The sequence below is a fragment of the Rattus rattus genome, chromosome 3 (genome assembly GCF_011064425.1).
Source record: "Rattus rattus isolate New Zealand chromosome 3, Rrattus_CSIRO_v1, whole genome shotgun sequence".
NCBI classification, from domain to species: Eukaryota; Metazoa; Chordata; class Mammalia; order Rodentia; family Muridae; genus Rattus; species Rattus rattus.
The window spans coordinates 64,596,445-64,614,724 of NC_046156.1; the positions used below are offsets into that span (position 1 = coordinate 64,596,445).

Here is an 18,280-nt window from a genome sequence, read left to right on the forward strand (position 1 = left end):
TTATCCCTGCACATCTTATAGACAGGACAATTTTTGGGTCCATATCCCCTGCTGCAGGGAGTCTCAGCTAGGGACACCCCCATAGACTCTAGGAGCCCCCCCATCCCAGGTCGTTCTAGAGATACCCCTTCTCCCACATCGTTCATGTAGGTGCTGAGGGATCCAAGCTAAGCTTTCTCCCCTAAGTTATCTCTTCAGGGGTTTATTATGTCCTTAAGAGCCAGAGTTTGAGTTTTTGACATTCCTCTCATTGTACATGACTACAAGTGTGCATGTGTGTCTGCACCTTCCCGAGGGCTAGAATTATAGGTGGGCCACTATGCCTGCCAGGCATAAACATCTCTTCCCCCTAACACAGACTACCAATTATGTTTAAAGTTATGTGACTGAATACAGAGAACTATGATACTGGGACTCAAAGACATGTAGACACAGTCCAAGAGCCCATGACTGGATTCTGAAGTTTCAGAAACACCGATAACAGCTTTTATTTCCCACCATACAACCGGTTTGCATCTTTCTGATCCCTGTTCTCTTGGCCATGGTTTCAGAGACCACTCTTAAAGCATTTGAGACATTTGGCTTGCTGTAACATTTATAGTCCCAGCCTAAGGGCTCATCCTTGGGCTGATATGAGCAGAACAGTAGGATCTCCTTGCAGAATAGGCCAAGGATGTAAGATTTAGTTTTATAACATTATTATATCTAGAGAAAGAGTTTAAAGCCATGTGGTGGTATCCGCTTTTAATCCCAGAAGCCTGGAGGCAGAGACAGGTGGATCCCTGGGAGTTTGAGGCCAGCCTGGTCTACAGTGTGAATTCTGGACAGCTGTGACGGGCTACACAAAGAAACCCTATCGTGAAAAACAAAACAAAACAAGAATGAAAGAAAGAGGAGAAAAGAAAAGAAACCAAAGGGGCTGGGGAGATGGTTCAAGAATTAAGAGCACTGTTGGCTTTTCTAGAGGATCCAGGTTCAGTTCTCACATGGTGACTGACAGCCATCTGTAATTCTAGTTCCAGAAGATCCAGAGTTTTCTTCTGGTCTCCACGGGCACCAGACACACATGTGGCATCAGATATACATAAAATAAAAAATCAGAAAGATAAATTGCCTTGATGTTTCTGAGTGACTGCATTCTGAGTTTCCCGTGTATGTCCAGACTGTCTGTCTGGGGCACAATTAGGTTGGGAGGGGCTTTATCCAATCGAGGAGGGGCATTTGGCTACTTCCTTTTTATCTGTATAGGGTGTGTGTGTGTGTGTGTGTGTGTGTGTGTGTGTGTGTGTGTGTGTGTGTGTGTGTGTGTGTGTGTGATGCATGAGTGTGCATTCATAGGTCAGAGGGTGAAGACAGGATTCGTCCTGGAGTGTCTGGGACCACAGCTCACTAATTTAGCAGTCAGCAGTCAGCTTGCTCCAGGGCTCCTGTCCTGCCTCCCAAGTGGGGCGGTCACAGGTGGGTGTCACCAGGCTGTTGGGTTACCATGCTTGCACAGCAAGGGCTTTACCCACTCAGCCGTCTCTAGCCTCACTTTGGCTATTTCTTTTCTTTTTCTTACTGGTTTTGAGAGACAGGGTTTCTCTGTGTAGTCCTGGTTGTCCTGAAACTCACTTTGTAGACCAGGCTAGTCTAGAACACAGATCCTCCTGTCTCTGCCTCCCAAGTGCTGAGATAAAGGGTGTGCACCACCACCCATCATTTTTTTAAATCTTTAACATTTAGTCTTTAATTAAGCACATAAAACCCATACTGCTCAATAATCTTTTTCATGAATTTTTGTGAAATTCAGATCTTAGTGTATCATTTATAATCTTGTTTTCTTCCTTCTGGTCATCTGTACCTTTGGCACAGACCACACAGACTCTCTCTCCTGCTTTTTGTTCTTGCTCCTTCCTGGCCTCACTTTGGCTATTTCTAAAAATTTACTATTTGAACACACAAATAGTTGGGAGTCTCTCAAACACCGGTGCTGAGATATTTATGACAGGTTATTCAACCTTTCCAAGCCTCCATTTCTGCTTCTTTAGAATGGAGATAACCACTTCAACTGGCTAACAGGAGGGCAGTCTGACTGTCACTGTGGAGTTACTCAAACCGTGCTTCAGTACTGGGTACACACCCTACTCGGGAGCGCTCCTGCAAAGACCAGTGCACGGGGATATGGAAGCTGCTTACAGGCACTGTCTACACAGAGCAGAACACGTGTGGCCCTGTAGTCATGCAGTAGGGTTTGAGGCCAGACCTTGTCTTAAAAAAAAGTCACTTGACTGGCCTTGGGCTAGGAAGTAGCTCAGTACTTGTCTGGTGTGCACAAGGCCCTGGTTTGGGTCCTCAGCATACCTGAACAAGACGAGTGGAGGCCCGCATGCTGGCACTCACCTTCACTCTCAGCACATTTTGAGTTCTAAGTCAACCTGGTCTACAAAGTGAGATACTACCTCAAAATAAAAAAGTGGCTCTAAACACAGCTTGTTTGACAAACAACTAGTTGTTGGCTATCTGGTACTGTGATCACTGTGGTGTTTACTGGAAAGGCTGGATTCAATTAGACAGATTCTAGAAGAAATGGCTCATGTGGGGTATTGATGACAGACTTTTAGAGAGCTGTCCTTAGAAACAGGGTGCAGATGGTGCTGGAAGATTCTGCAGGGTAGAAAAGAGGCACAAACAGCAAGGTAGCCACTCCACAGTTAGGAAAAGTTGTTTCCATTTAATGCTAGACTTTCAAGGATTGAGATGCAAGCCTTTATGCAATTACATCCAATGTTAAAATTGGTAATACATAATTTACAAAGATTAACATCAAAACAATCATCTATTTAGATATGCTTTTCTGTAAAAAGGAAATATATTAGCAGCATTTATATTTTCCGCAATCACACAGCCTACAGACATGCAGACTAACTCTGTATCTATTTGCAGTGATGTAGTGCTTTGCCCCGCATTTCGAACACCAAAACCCACCTGGCAGCTGGGGGTTGTTTTTATTTTGTTATTATAAAATAACTGAAAAATAAAAAAGGCATTAATTTCTACACCAGTAAGAAAAACAAGTTTTTGCACTTACCTAACATTTGATTGTCTAAAAAACATTTCAGTTTTTAATCTTTCAACAAAAGAAAGATAAAAATGACAGCGTAGTGTCTTTTGCTTCTGTTCTTGCATTTTACAAAGTTTTTTCTTTCTTGTTTTAAAATTTTAGTGTTTAACACTATTCAAGGAAAACATTGAATTTAATCTCTTTCTTGTCATTTTCTTGCTTTTGACTAAAAGGAGACCCCCGAAAGTGCCCTTAGTCCTCCCTCCCTCCCTCCCACCCACTCCCTGCAATGAGAAACAAAAGAAACCACTCAAATGGGCTTGGACATGCGCTCCCCAGCGCCACACGTGAGCATCTTATACCCAGGTCTCGTGGTAATGTACAATGCTTCTCTACAGTAAGAAAATACTCCAAACTATTTTCTTAATTTCTCTTTTTTTTCTTTAATAAAATATTTTGCTTTTTCTCTGCTCAAGGGGATCTATGCTATCCCCCTCTCTTTCTCTCTCTCTTTTCCCTTAAGAATAACACAGAAAGGAGAAAAAGAAAATCAATGGAATGAAAGGTGGTCAAATGTTTCTACCTAAATGAGTCAGAGCGTCGTCATTATAAGGGGAAGGAAATGTACAGTTAGGACATCATTGGTCCAGTATCGGAAGAGAGTAATGAAGATGTGTTTACTAATGTATTGCTTACCAATCTCACAGCACACACACACACACACACACACACACACACACACACACACACACACATACACACACACACACACGCGCGCGCGCTTGTGCACATGTGCGTGTGCCCACACACACACATACTCACACGCACCCACACATATATACACACACACATATATATACACACACACATATATATATACACACACATACATAACTTGGCACATTTAAAAACCATCTTTTCTCTTATAAGAACATCTAAAATGTATATGCATATGTATGTCTGAGAAGACAAAGCAAAGCTTTTTGAATTTTACTTGTAAAGAGACAGTATGGTCTGGTAACTTCCGGCCAAGAGACTGGGAGGGACGGCAACCCTGGATATACCTCCTGATGATGAAGTCATTCAGAAAGGTGGAGGGGAAACAGGATGAGTGCAGGGATGGACACGGGAACTATACAGTTAAGAAAATAAGAATAGTGTTTTCAATCGGTAATCTACACTTAGAACAAACACTCCGATAGTGAACACTGCTCAACGGTTCTGTAGTGAGTTTTGTTAGGGGAGAAGTTTAAAAATGTTGTTCTTTTGTGAAGTGAATCGGTGCACAGCAGACACACAGGAAGAGAAGCAGCATGTGTGCTGGCGGGGGCTTGGCTTTCTCAGTAGGAAAAAATATGTTCGGCAGGTTATGAAGGGTAAACCAAAAATAATTACAAATACTGCCCTCCTGACCCCATGGGGCCTCTCCTCCCCCTGACTCTATCAACTCTCTCCTGGGAAAGAGAGTGGAGAGCGGCGGAAGTTCTAAGTGCTCTGAGCAGTTGATTCCTGTTCTAGTACTTTGACCTGGTTAGGCAAGAAGGAAGAAAGAACTTTCCTGTTGAAGGAACTGAAAAGAGGCCTCAGCTACTGTCTCTGTGTAGGTCTCTGATGCAGCTCTTAGAGCTGAGAGAATAAGTGGGATAGGGCTGGGGTCTGGACCCTTCCCTTTGGATTTTGAATTTACACCTGGTCATAGGAAGCAGCTTCTTAGTGCTTGCAGGATCAGAGGGCAACCCAGAAAAACCCAAGCTGTGAGGAGTATCAAGTGCTGTAAAGTACCAATAGCTTCTGGCTATTCCAAAGTGGTCCTCCTCTCCATAGTAACCTTAGGCAAAGCCACAAAGGAGTAAACTCAACCGTCTCAGACAAGCCTACCTCCACTCCCTTTCCACTAGCTCCAAGTCTAATAAGTACCTAATGTCAGACACGTGACCTCACACTCCTTGCCTGGACAGAACGTTTTTGCCCCAGTCCACGTCCAGAGAGCAAGAGACTGGACTCCACGGTGCCGCTGGATCCCAGATGCTCGAGGTTCTCATCCTTTTGAGAGTCACTTCCGAAAGCTGTTTTCTGGAATAAACAAAGTGCGCCTTCGTAGTTTCCTGCCCGACCCTTCCTCCAGCAGGTAGGTCACATCGATGGCTGAAATCAGAACCAACATGACATCAGATGCTACTCTTCTGCCGCATTCTGATGTGCACTCCAGAGAACTCAGGGACTGACTCACGGTCAAAAGCATTAGGTCTGTTCCTAGCCCTAAGTTTTTGTTTTGAAGTTGTATCCTGGCCCCAAAACAGAAAAGAAAATGGTTCTCTAGGGTTTGAAAGACACCATCTGATTTTAGCATCACTTTGAACACTCAACTGAGCAAGTTGATGAAAGAACGAAACCGTTTTCTTAGAACATGTTCCATGCTGGCATAGTGATTAATGACATTCTAATCCAGACAAACTCGGTAGTATAATGTATTCTCTCGCATATCTCAGGTACTAGGTTTATTTTCCAGTATAATACACATGCACATGTGTGCGCGCGCGCGCGCACACACACACACACACACACACACACACACACACACACACACACACACACACACACACAGAGTTGCTTTTTTACCTCTTTTTTCATTTACTTTCCATTTATTTTCTAGCCTAGTCATAAGTCCGAGTCTTACCGTTTTTCCCAGGTATTTTCTCCAGGAGGTTGAGCAGGATCTGGTTGAGCCGTTCCCTCTGGCTGTGCCTTCGCTCCTCAGGCGTGCTGGCTAACTGGGGCTCTTGACTACTCTCCTCTGGCTTCTTTTCAGCGTCACTGACGTCCCCAGTGACTCTTTCCTGGTCTGGCTCCTCAGGGCTGGGCATCTCACTGGCTGCTTGCTCCTGACTAGCCAGCACCTCTTCAATCAAGGGCAAAGCATCATCTTCTTGTCCGAGGTCTTTTAAGAGCGGCTTTGAACGTTCAGACTTCCAGGACGATCTGCCAAAAGGATGTGTGAATTCAGGGCAAGGCCATGCAAGGCACTTGAAGGGTGGGAAGGTGAAACTGAGAAGCCTAAGGACAGCCTGAGACCCTGGAGTCTGCTTATTAGAATCTGGACTGAACAAAATCTGAATATTAGCACTAGCACAAACCATCACTTTTCTCTGAGATTTAATTTTTTTCTTTTTATTAGTTTGTGCATGCTAGGTTAGTGTTCTACCACTTAGAAATTAATTTAATTTCCATTTGTAAAATTAAACCTTTCTTTTTGTACTCAGAAATCTGAAGCAAAAATGAGATAAAAGCCCATAAAATACTCCAGGCCTGGAAAAGATGCTTAGGTAACTCTGACTGCTTCAGGCACACGGAGGAAGCACAGCCTGTGGCATCTCCAGTCTAACTACAGTATGTCTGAATAGGACTTATTGTCCTTACATTACCTTCCACATCTGTGTGAAAGTGCGTATGCACACGTACGTGCATGAGTGCAGGTGCCCATGGAGGCCAGGAGAGGGTACTGGATCCCTTGGGGTGGGATTTACAGGTGGCCATGAACAGATGGACATGTACATGTAGGTTACAGGGAACAGAGCTCATGTCCTCTCTAAGAACAGCGCAGGCTCTTAGCCAGGGCCATTTCTAGGGCCCCAGCGTGCTCTTAACTGAGACAACAGGAAATCCTGCATGAAGAGCACCCTTCTCTTTTACAAGCCAAGGCAGGACTAGGAACTGTTAAGGAAGACCATGCAGTGCTGACTGTATCTCCTCACCATGACGGAGAAAGCTCAGTTCACGGTGACAGACTCTGGGTCCATTTGCAGTTCTGTTGCTAACCTAGTTCTGTTTCTCTTATCTTTGCATTTCACTGTTCTTGCTAAGGATTCAGAACGGGACTGTACCTCCCCGACTTTAGTGGTAGCATTATACTGGCTACCCTACAAAGAACAGACAATCCCAGTAGTAGAGACCAGTGAGGAGCTACTGGTTTTCTTGTTCTATATTAGCTCCTGGCCAACCCCTTAAAACCCTCACATCTTCTTGGACTCACCGTCCTCCGTTCCTCTTGTAGTTATCTGGGACATAATGAGGCTGCAAAAAAAGGGGGGGATAGAGGGAGGTAGGCACATTAATGTTAGATCTGATCTGGGGCAAGGAAGGCCTCCCCACCTCCCCCTCTCCATCCATCCATCCATCCATCCATCCATCCATCCATCCATCCATCCATCCATCCATCCATCCATCCATCCATCCATCCATCTACCTATAATAAGATGCTGACATTTTCCTTTTTTGCTTTGCTTTTTTTTTTTTACACAGTAGGATGCAAATCACTTTTCTGCCTCACGCTCCTACCCTAATGTCCTGTGCTGTTATAGGCTCATAGCAGTTACAGGAACCATGGGATGAAACCTCTGTAAGCCAAAATAACACTTTGCTTCTTTTAAGCAGATTACCTCAGGAAATCTGCCATAGCAACTGAGAGCTGACTAACACTCTCATTTTAAAAGAACACACGAGAAGGGGAGTCTGTCAACCTGGGTTTCATTACAAGACAGAAAGGATTATGATCACAATCCTACGTAGCAGTGAGTGAAAGTCACTGGTCTGTATTTTCAACAACTAGAAAAACCCAGGGAGGAGGTGAGGATGAAAACTGAACATGAGCAAGCATTCCATTGTGAAGCTACTTTCCAGATTCATTTAGCGATCTTGTCTTACATTTAAATTCATTCCTTCCTCCCTTCCTCCCTTTCTTCCTTCCTTCCTTCATTCATCACAATATGTTTGGGTGTACAAGCACCACAGCTAATTCATGAAGGGTTCTCTCTTACTATGTGGGCTGTGGGATCAAACGCAGGTTTTCATGCTCTGAGGCAAGTGCCTTTATCCACTGAGCCATTTTGTCAGCTCCCATGTCTTATGGAGACCTAGCTGGCCTAGAACTTGCTATACAAGCCATGCTGGCCTCAAAAATTACACCTGCTTCTGCATCTGCAGAAAGGACTGGGATTAATGCTGTCTGTCTTCACACCCAGCCATGTCTTATATTTTTCATTTATACATAAGAAAAACAAAGCATCAAAGAGTTCTGAAGAGTTAAGATTGCTTGGAGCACAAGGTAGGCCTAGGTTACATGGTGGCTGTGAGGCAAGCCTGGATTATAGTAAGACCCTGTTTCAGAAACAGAAAAAGATTACTTTTAGAGTAACTATTCCTCATAAACATTTATTGAGACACAGTCTCACTATGTAGCCCTATCTGGTCTAGAACTTGCTATGTAAACCAGGCTGGACTTCAACTCATATGAAGAAAGGAAGGAGGAGAGGGACAAGGAGAATACTAGGCTGATAGGAGTATTCATCACACAAGCAAGTGCTGGGTGTAGGGTCACTGGAGTTTGCTGGCTATTAGCATCAGGTATAGTAAGAGACTCTGTCTCAAGGGCTTATGGTGGAGGGTAGAACAGGCAAGCCAGTCTCCTCTGGCTTCCTTACCTGCGCTTGTACACATGCACACACACTACAAATACCATTAAAAAAAAAAAAAAAAAGAAAAAAATAGTGAGGCCTCAAGTATTATGTATGTAATTCCAGCACATAGGGGGTAGAGGCAAGAGAACTAAAAATTCAAGATCAGCTGAGCTAAGTGGGGATACCCTGTCTCGGAAGAAAATCAAAGGTAACTTACTGAGAAGTCTCTTTTGGGAGTGAGCTTCTTGGGGAAATGATCAAAGGCATAGGGTTTGGTGCAGACAGGATAGCGATTCCGATGGATCTTGTAAAAAAGGTGTGCTGACTTGTCAAGCCGATAATCACAGATGTATACATCTTGTTCCTTTACTCCTTTGGGTCTCCCTGTAAGTTCACACACCGTTACAGAATCTGACTTCCCAGGCCAGAGAACTTGCTCAGCGCATACTGCTCTTACAGAGGACTGGAGTTTGGTCCCAGTACCCAGGTGAGAGGACTCTCATAGTTGTTTGTAACTCCAGCTACACGGGTTTGACACCTTCCCTCGGTCTCCCAAACACACCAGTATTCACACTCAAGTGCCTACACTTAAGCCACAGGATTAAAGATAGAGTAGATCCAGGCCTTAGAGGGGTGGGCGGTGAGTGTCTTTAATTGTAGGAGGCAGGAGGATCTTTGAGTTCAAGGTCAAAGAGGCCTGGCCTACCAGTCTCAAAACAAAACCAAAAAAGCAAACTACTACAAAAAGATCTAAAATAAGGATAAGTAATCTGATATTCCTTTGTTCCCCAAATCAGCCCAGTGGATAAGATCTACCACAGAGAGAAAAGGAGCCACTGGGAGGAGAAACTGCAGTGCTTAGCACTCTGGTTGCAGAAGAGGAAAGCAGAGTTTACAGTACTGGCATCCAAGAGCTGGAACATAGCTGCGGAAAGGGGTAAGGTTGTAAGGACCCCAGAAACTGGACTGAATGTGGCAGGGTTTTGAGCAAACCTTCTGAGGGACAGAAGGGTTCGTGAGGAAGTTATGAGATAGGGCATCATAAAGATGAGGCGGCACACTGGAAGTGAATACTTCTTTTTGAAATGGAGAGATGTATAGAACAGAACATTTATTACTGTAATAAAATTTTCTTCTATGACACTGAATAAAGATACAGGTAGCTACATTCTGACTAACCATGGCAACAAACACATCAAGCTAGCTATAAATTAGAGCTTCTGTAGATTATTTGACCTTTGTAAAACTTAAAAACTTGTTTCAAATTAAGAAAACTTATGCTTGGTCAAGAATTTAGGCAGTAAAATGAGATGGAGCCGGATTTTAAAACTGGCTCAATATTTAACCGCTGACCTGAGTTCAATCTCCTAAACTAATATGAAGAGAAAAGGTGGTGACGGTGGTGTTGACTAAGTACTATAAAAGGGACAGTTCTCAGGGAACCTTACACCCTTCTCTTTCTGAGTACCTTTTTTTCTCTTAATCCTTGTGTTTACACATTAAAATCCCCTTATCAGCTGGCTATGGTGGTGCACAGAGACCTTTAATCTAAGTATTCCAATGTCAGAGGTAGCTAAATCTGACTTTGGAGTTCAAGGTCAGCCTAGTCTACACAGTCAATTCCAGGCCAGGATTGCATAGTAAGATCCTTTGCAAAATGAATAAATAAATAACTAAATATAGCGAAACATTGTTATTAAACCCCAACTGTGGTTTATTAAAAGAAAGAAAGAAAGAAAGAAAGAAAGAAAGAAAGAGAGAAAGAGAGAAGGAAAGAAAGGAAGAAAGAAAGAAAAGAGAAGAAAAGAAAAGAGGGGACAGGGATGGTGGCGACACCTTTAATCCCAGCACTTGGGAGGCAGAGGCAAGTGGAACTCTGAATGGAGGTCAGCCTGGTCTATAAGGAGTTCCAGAAGAGCCAGGGCTACAGTAGAGAGAAATTCTATTTTAAAAATCCAAAAAGAATGGTTCTCTCTGATGTTTCATAGGTGTTAGTACTTGAGAATCCTTTCCAAGACTTTTAGATTTACCTATTTTGATGTATATGAATACTCTGTCTACTATATGTAAGTGTACCATGTATATGCCTGGTACCCAACTGAAGCCAGCAGCAAGTTCTGGATTCCCTACGACTTGAGTTACAGATGGTTCTGAGCTGCCATGTGGGTGCTGGGAACTGAACCTGGGTCCTCTGCAAGAATAGCCAAGTTCTCTTAACTGCTGAGCCAGCTCTCCAGTCCTAAAGATTACCTCATAACAAGGCTTCATCATTCACTTACCTTTACAGTACGTATAAAGGTCCAACACACAGCAGGTCCCAACTACAGCTTCCAAGGGAATGATCTCATAGAGTGGCACCCGAAATAGCTCATTGTGATAGAACCGACGGGATGGAGAGTGGTGAGTTTCATGGGGGCGGAAATAATGGTGACCAAAGGCAAACCGTTCTTCTCTTTAAAAAGAAAGGGAACAAGAGAAGGGCAAAGTTAAGTCTACTAGCAAGACTCCAGAGCATGCATCTCTCTGCTGGGAGGATACGGCGAAAGGAGGAGAGAGAAAGGAGCACTTACTTTTCATTCTTCCAAAGCTTCTCGATTCTAAAGATGTCAAGTTTATCTCGGTTAATGTGAGATAACAGTCTATAGGACTGACGGACTGGGTGGCCATCAGGTGTGCGCCGACTGTCCCTCATCAGGTACACACAATCACCTAGAAAGGTACAGAACAAAGGAAAACATTATTAATGACCTCCAGATGGATTCCATAAGAACTCCTTCTATCCGGAAGGAGTCTAATATGAGAATAGGCTAATATGATAATATGGGGAGGTGGGGGTGGAGGGAAGGGAGACAGTTCAGCAATTAAATGGGCAAGAACCTAGGCTCAATCTCTAATATTACAAAAGAAGTCATGAGAAAGTAAAACCAGCAATGTGGTGGGTTGGGGATTTAGCACAGTGGTAGAGCGCTTGCCTAGAAAGCGCAAGGCCCTGGGTTCGGTCCCCAGCTCCGAAAAAAAGAAAAAAGAAAAAGAAAAAAAAAAACAAAAAGCAAAAAACCAGCAATGTGTCAACTATTTTCAACTCTATACTGAGAATTATAGATGATCTCTTTATTTTTTGTACTTTCGTGTCTTTTTACTAGGTTTATTAGTATTTTTTTTTTTTTTTTTAATTTTGCTTTTGAGACAGGTCTTATTACATAGCCCTGGCTGGCCTGGAACTCACTAGAACAGGGTAGCTGCAAATTCAGAGATCCACCCTGCTCTGCCTCCAGATGGGATTAAAGATATTGTGCCACCACACCTGGCCAACTAGGTTTAAATTTACTACTACTACAAAGACTTTGGAAATAACTCAGTTCTAGGTTACTTGACTAGCATGCCTGAAGCTTTGGGTCAATAACCAGAACAGCAAACAAACAGCAAGTAGACAGAAATGAAACTAGTATCAGCCATGCGGAGTAGCTAAATGCCTATCATTCCAAAACTTGGGAGGTGGGGGCAGGAGGACACACAGGAGTTTGAGACCTGGCCTGATCTACAGTCTGAAAAGTCAAAAACCAGTAACAACAAAACAAGATACAAACAACACTACCTCCACCCCCAAACAAAAGTCATCAAATCAAGGGAAGGGACTCATAAGGCCCAACCATCACTGAAGAGCTACTGACAATGGGTGCTAGAGAAGTGGGGTGGAGAGTCACAGTCCTCAGGGATACAGCCTATAGTAACCTTCCCTTCCACAAGGAAATGATATATCCTGCCACATAAGCTCATGCAGGCAATCCTAATGAAATTCAGTAGTGCATGCACAAGTGTGCACACATACACACAGACAGACAGAGTGGGGTTTGAGCCCTTTTACTTACCCTGACGAAGCAGCAAATCATCTCGGAGTAAACAGATAAAGTAGACACACCCAGGCTGGGCATAGTGGGGTCTAGGGATCATGGGTACCTCCTGAGCAGAAAGTCAATGGAGAAAGTATTACATTTGGCCTAATGATCTCAATTCAAGAGAGGAAAAGAATTAAAACTTAAGGGGCTGGAGAGATGGCTCAGTGGTTAAGAGCACTGACTGCTCTTCCAGAGGTCCTGAGTTCAATTCCCAGCAACCACATGGTGGCTCACAACCATCTGTAAAGAGATCTGATGCCCTCTTCTGGTGTGTCAGAAGACGGCTACAGTGTACTTATATATAATAAAATAAATAAATCTTTAAAAAAAATTAAAACTTAAAATTTCCATCTAATAAAGTCATTTTAATACAATACATATGTACACACACACACACACACACACACACACACACACACACACACACACACACACACACACGGGTATGTATAAAAGATGGAAACCACTAGTCTGTGAATCCAGAGAAATGAGATGACAAACCCATCAGGGCCAGTATCTGGGACGATGCTCTATGACACGAGTGCTAAGACTGCTGTGGAATCTCAGCAGCATCTGAGAGTGTGTGCAATGCAATGGGGACGTCTGACAGTTCTGTCTGGAGCCCACTTACAGATATTTACTGTTCAAGGCCAGGGAAGCCAAACATTCTAAACTGCATCCCTCACGGCAAATTTTCCAGCTTAATATGACAAGAGCACTACAGCTAAGAACACCGCCCAAGACAGGTCTCTGAGTTTGAGGCCAGCTTGGTCTACAGAGTGAGTTTAAGGACACCTACAGCTACACAGGGAAACCTGTCTTGAAGAACCAAAAAGAGAAAAGAAAGGTTGCCTAAATCCTTCATTTTATGGAGGTGACTTAGTCAAGATCACACACATTTACTGACTCTGTGTGTGTACATGCATGTCTGTGAGGGGACTTCTTGCCATGGCACATGCGTGGAGTCAGAGGATAATGTGCAGGAAGTGGTTCTCTCTACCTTGTGGATCCCTGGGTTTGGACTCAGGTTGAGAGGCTCAGCTGCAAGAGCTTTTAACCATTGAGACAAGCTGGCCGCCCAAGACCATACACAAATACAGCAGTTCCAAGGTCAGGACCCACTGACTTGGACAAGTCACTGACTCTTACTTCAGTAAATAACACTGAGGGCAAAGGCTGTTTTCAACAAAACACTACCTGATACAAATGGTGCTCAGAACTCTGTCTTTACCACTGAGAGGTTAAGGAAAGAAGATAGTGAATTTGAAGTTAGTCTGGGCTACACAGCGAGCTCCTATCTCAAAAAACAAAATAAAATAAAATGAATCTTAGTTGTATATAGTAACCACCCCCACCTTTCCCCCCGATAGTTTTTCTGTGTAGCACTGGCTGTCTTTGAACCGGCTCTGTAGACCAGGCTAGCCTTCACCTCAGGGATCAGCCTGCCTGTCTCCAGAGTGCGGAGATTAAAGGCATGCACCCCCACTGCCTGGCTTTCCACAGTACTACCTCTCTCATAGATCCTGAGTATTCTGTTTCTTAACTATGGATAAGCTTACCCTGTCCACAGGCCGGGGGTCACACTGCTCACAAAGGTAGTGCTCCACGTCCGTGTTCACACCCATGCAGTCACAGTGTTGCCACACCTATGAAACAGGCACACTTAACAAGGCACTTACACTTAGGCAAGTCCTGAGAGATCACGACAATGATGGTGACAACAATAAAGCAGCAGATAGAGCAAGGTAAAAGAGGGGTTATGCCAGAAGGCTATGAGTCCATTAGAAACAAATGAGGAAAACACAGTGTGTGAGTGAAATTATTCAGACCAATGCTAATATATAGATCTGAACAGACAAAATGGGAGGTGAGGAGAGAAAAGCAGATGAATATACTATCAAACTGTCAGTTGCTATGTAACTCTAATGATGCTGCACCTCCTGTGAATGCCTTTATTCTCACAAAGAACTGCCACTTGACTTCACTTGGTGCTATCCTCTTCAATAATGGGATGTCATAGCCCTCACCTATGAACATATCAAACGCCAGAGTACAGGAATGGAGGACACTACAAGCTGAGTCCAGGCCTAGAGTCTTGTAGTAGGAGCCCTCTGTGAACAAACTTATCACATACACTGGAACCTACCTGCATCATGCTTTATACTATGTGCTACTACTTCATGCTTTCAAGATGTAGCTCTAGGTCAAAGGCTACCCTTCTATGTGCAGCTTTTTTTTTGTGAGAAATGTTCAGTTAAAATGGACAGAAAGAGGAAAGGAAGATGTAAATGAATGTAAATGAAAGATAAAGAAGGAGAAAGGGGGTTGGGGATTTAGCTCAGTGGTAGAGCGCTTGCCTAGCAAGCGCAAGGCCCTGGGTTCGGTCCCCAGCTCCGAAAAAAAGAAAAGCAAAGAAAAAAAAAAAAAAAGGAGATAATATGATGAACAGCAGAGGATAAACACAAGGATTGACCCCAAGGAAGCGCTCACCATGCACTTGTCACATTGGATCATGAGGCCTTCATCCTTGTAGAGGCCACAGATGCAGCGGATCACATCATCGTCCTTCTCATGGCTGTTCTCCTTCTCAGACACTGAGGTCTCACTGCTGTCTGCCTCACTGGCTGTTTCTCCCACAATCTCATCGATTTGAGCTGAAGCTTCATGCCGGGCACTGTAATAGGCCTTTCTTAAGCGGCAAACATCTCTCCCAATCGGGGATTTACGCCCATAGTACTTCTGAAGAAAACAAAAGAAAGAAATCATTTTTGCTTTTCTCCTTTTGGTTTAAAAATAAACCTGCAGAGGCAGCATGATTTTTTTTATTATTCCATTTTGGCTAACAAGTTGAACTATAATGAATTAAAATTAGAATCTTAATTAATTTGTTTTGTTTTTTTTTTTTTTGCTTTGTTACTAAATTTCTGTCAAGAACCTTACTATGCCTTAAGATCAAATACAAAGTGATCACTAAATTTTAATTAATGTTGTAAGCATAATGTATTATAGAAATGTTCCATTTACCTTTGTCTTGCAAATGCTTGGAGCACATACTAAGTGTCTGTGGAAGCTGTGTTAATAGAAACTATGCTGTAACTCAGACTGCTCTACTCGTTCTTACCTCTTTATGACCCTTTCTTAGTTTGTCTTTCCGTCTCTATTTACACCAGTCATCTCCTCTGTTCTCCAGGGCATTTCAAAGAATTGCCAGAGAATTTCCTTTTCTACCCACTACATAGTAATACCTAGGCTTGTTTTTGGAGGCAGGGTCTTCTTATACAGTCTGGGCTCAAACTTGAGCTGACCTTGTTGCTTCAGGCTTTCAAGTGATTACAGGAGTGAGCCACCAAGCTTGGCTTCATACATACTTATTTTCATGAACAAAGCAATTCCAGATACAAAATATATTGGTACAATATTTATATAATATAAAAGTTCAGGGCAAAATTAGGGTTTTACAAAGATTATATGGTTTTTGAGAAATGACTCCATCATCCACTCCAGGATTTTCTGTGCTGGTGCATGTGCTGGAATGAAAGACATGTGGCTCTCCATCTAGCCTTACCTGGTAATTTCATGTATGTTTTGAAGATAACTGAGGTCCTCATGCTCGTGCAACATGTGTATTTTTACTGACTGAGCTAACTTTTGATTAAAAATTATTGCCACGTGTGCACATCCATGCCATGGCATGCATGTAGAGGTCAGATAATGACTTAGCAGAGTGTGAGCTCTGGGCATAAATTCAGGTTGTTAGAATTGCACAGTAAGGACTTTTAACTGAAGAGTCATCTTGCTGACCGAGAACCTACCCTGCCACCTCTGTCCAAGATGGGCTCACTGTAAGGAACTCTATGTAGACCAGGCTGCCTTTGACCTCAAGAGACCTACCTACATCTGCCTCCCAAGTGCTGAAATTAACCACTACACTTGGTCAGAATATTTTTCTTTTTTGTTTGTAAGCTGCGGTATTGTATGGTAAAGCCAGTGTATATAAAATCGTTAAACCTTGTGAAACAGAATTCCATGAAAACCCAGAGAGGTAGATGTGAAGGCCTGACTAGAGGATTGTGGTACGTGTTAAAGAGACGCTTTTGTACAGACTTTGAACTTGAATATACACTGGTTCGTGAAAAGTGTTTTGAGAAACCTCAAGATATATAACTACAAAAAGGAGCAGACTTTCTGGGGTCTGAAGGATTCTGTACTTGAAGACATTCCAGTCAGCAGAATCATGCTGAGCATTCTGCAGACAGAACTGTTTCAAGTCTGCCACTGCCTGGGAAACCTTCACGTGTTGAGCCAGGCTCTAGCCAGAGCTGCTGAACCACCTTCTTCATGGTGGTGACGCTAGAAGAATCCGAAATGGTGCTTGGGACAGCCGGGAGGACTCATCAGTCTGAATAGGGGGTGGCAGGTTGTTGGATGGTAGGGCCAGAATATTTTTAATAAACAGAATTTTACATTACTTAGCAAAATATAATACATATTCTAAAGAGTACTTAATGAAAATACCTTGTCTTGGGTCTGCAGTAGTTAACAGTACTGTGCTCTTGCACAGAAGGTTCAGTTCCCAACTTTACATGGTGGCTCACAACCACCTGACAATCTCTTTTGACCTCAGTGGGCACTACATACATGTGTTGCATATATATACACTGATAAAAATATTACTGCCATGTTGACGAGAGGCTCAGGAAGTAAAGGTATTGGCTGCCAAGTCTGACAACCTGAGTTTGCTCCTAGGGACCCAGGTGCCAGGAGGAAAGAACTGATGCCTTCAAAAGCATGATGTGACATGTATATATACACACAACATTGCTGGGGATTGGTTCTAATGCTTTGAATTAATCTGGGAATCTTCATGTCCAAACTCTGAAGGTCCTTGTCTCCAATTGGTTTTTGATCAATCAATAAAGAGCCAACGGCCAATGGCTGGGCAGGTAGACTAAGGTGAGACCTTTAGATTTGTGAGGGCTTAAAGAGAGGAAGGGCAATCTTCATGAATGGGGGGAGAAGGGTGGGACACAGGAGCTGCAGGAGAGAAAGTCAACCAGCCATGTGAGTATTCTGGTGAGCAGCCACTGGACACTTCCCTGACTGGGCCTGGGGTAGCAGGGGAAGGTTTAGGAGTCTTTTTTTTTTTTTTTTTAATTTATTTATTTATTATGTATACATCATACAGCTTTCTGCCTGCATGTATGCAACTACAGGCCAGAAGAGGGCACCAGACCTGATTATAGATGGTTGTGAGCCACCATGTGGTTGCTGGGAATTGAACTCAGGACCTCTGGAAGAGCAGACAGTGCTCTCAACCTCTGAGCCATCTCTCCAGCCCGGTTTAGGAGTCTTAAGAGTACTGGGGGGGGAGTGCTGCATTTGCTAGCAGAAGGTTTAGAGGTGCCCAGCCTTTGAGCTAGTCATGGCAAGTCAAAGTTTAACTGGTGTGTGTGAGCAGGAGCGTGTGCGCACGCTTGCATTTCATTCTCAAATCCAGAAGGCTCTGGCAGACGGCTGGGAGTGTGACCTGCTGGGAGCACAAAGTGACATATGTACACAATTAAACCAATTAAACAAATGCAGTAATGAGAAGAGATTACTGCCTTTCCCAAGAATAAACAAACTTAAAGTAACTCTCATAAGACCAAACTTGTTAAATTTCTAAATGAAGTGAGTAAATACCTCAGCATTTCGAAAGACCTTAAGCATGTCGGCATCAAAAGCTTCCACGGTTTTGTAATATCCAGTGAGGATCTGCTTCTCTATGGTGCTGAGATCCAGGGGGTCAGAGATCTTCTCATAATAGTCAGCATTTCTGGAACACAAAGCAAGCTATTACATTGGTGCACCGACTTCTTTTCTGAGCTCTACAAGGTTGTCAGAAAGTA

At 43.3% G+C, this 18,280-nt stretch overlaps 1 protein-coding gene and 1 pseudogene across 1 annotated transcript in view; both read right to left on the bottom strand.

The window, feature by feature from the left end:
* Positions 1-3,850: 3,850 nt before the first annotated feature.
* Ash1l (ASH1 like histone lysine methyltransferase) overlaps positions 3,851-18,280 on the bottom strand; it is a 115,371-nt gene continuing 100,941 nt past the window's right edge. Inside the window, exons 19-28 of the mRNA XM_032898040.1 lie at positions 18,075-18,207; positions 14,883-15,131; positions 13,952-14,038; positions 12,366-12,456; positions 11,067-11,205; positions 10,776-10,948; positions 8,714-8,880; positions 7,074-7,114; positions 5,721-6,022; positions 3,851-5,188 (exon numbers count right to left, since the gene is read on the bottom strand). Coding sequence (XP_032753931.1) covers positions 5,097-5,188; positions 5,721-6,022; positions 7,074-7,114; positions 8,714-8,880; positions 10,776-10,948; positions 11,067-11,205; positions 12,366-12,456; positions 13,952-14,038; positions 14,883-15,131; positions 18,075-18,207 — 1,474 coding nt within the window. The 3' untranslated portion in view covers positions 3,851-5,096. The remainder of the gene's footprint in view (positions 5,189-5,720; positions 6,023-7,073; positions 7,115-8,713; positions 8,881-10,775; positions 10,949-11,066; positions 11,206-12,365; positions 12,457-13,951; positions 14,039-14,882; positions 15,132-18,074; positions 18,208-18,280) is intronic.
* On the bottom strand, positions 15,795-17,032 carry LOC116895167 (annotated as a pseudogene).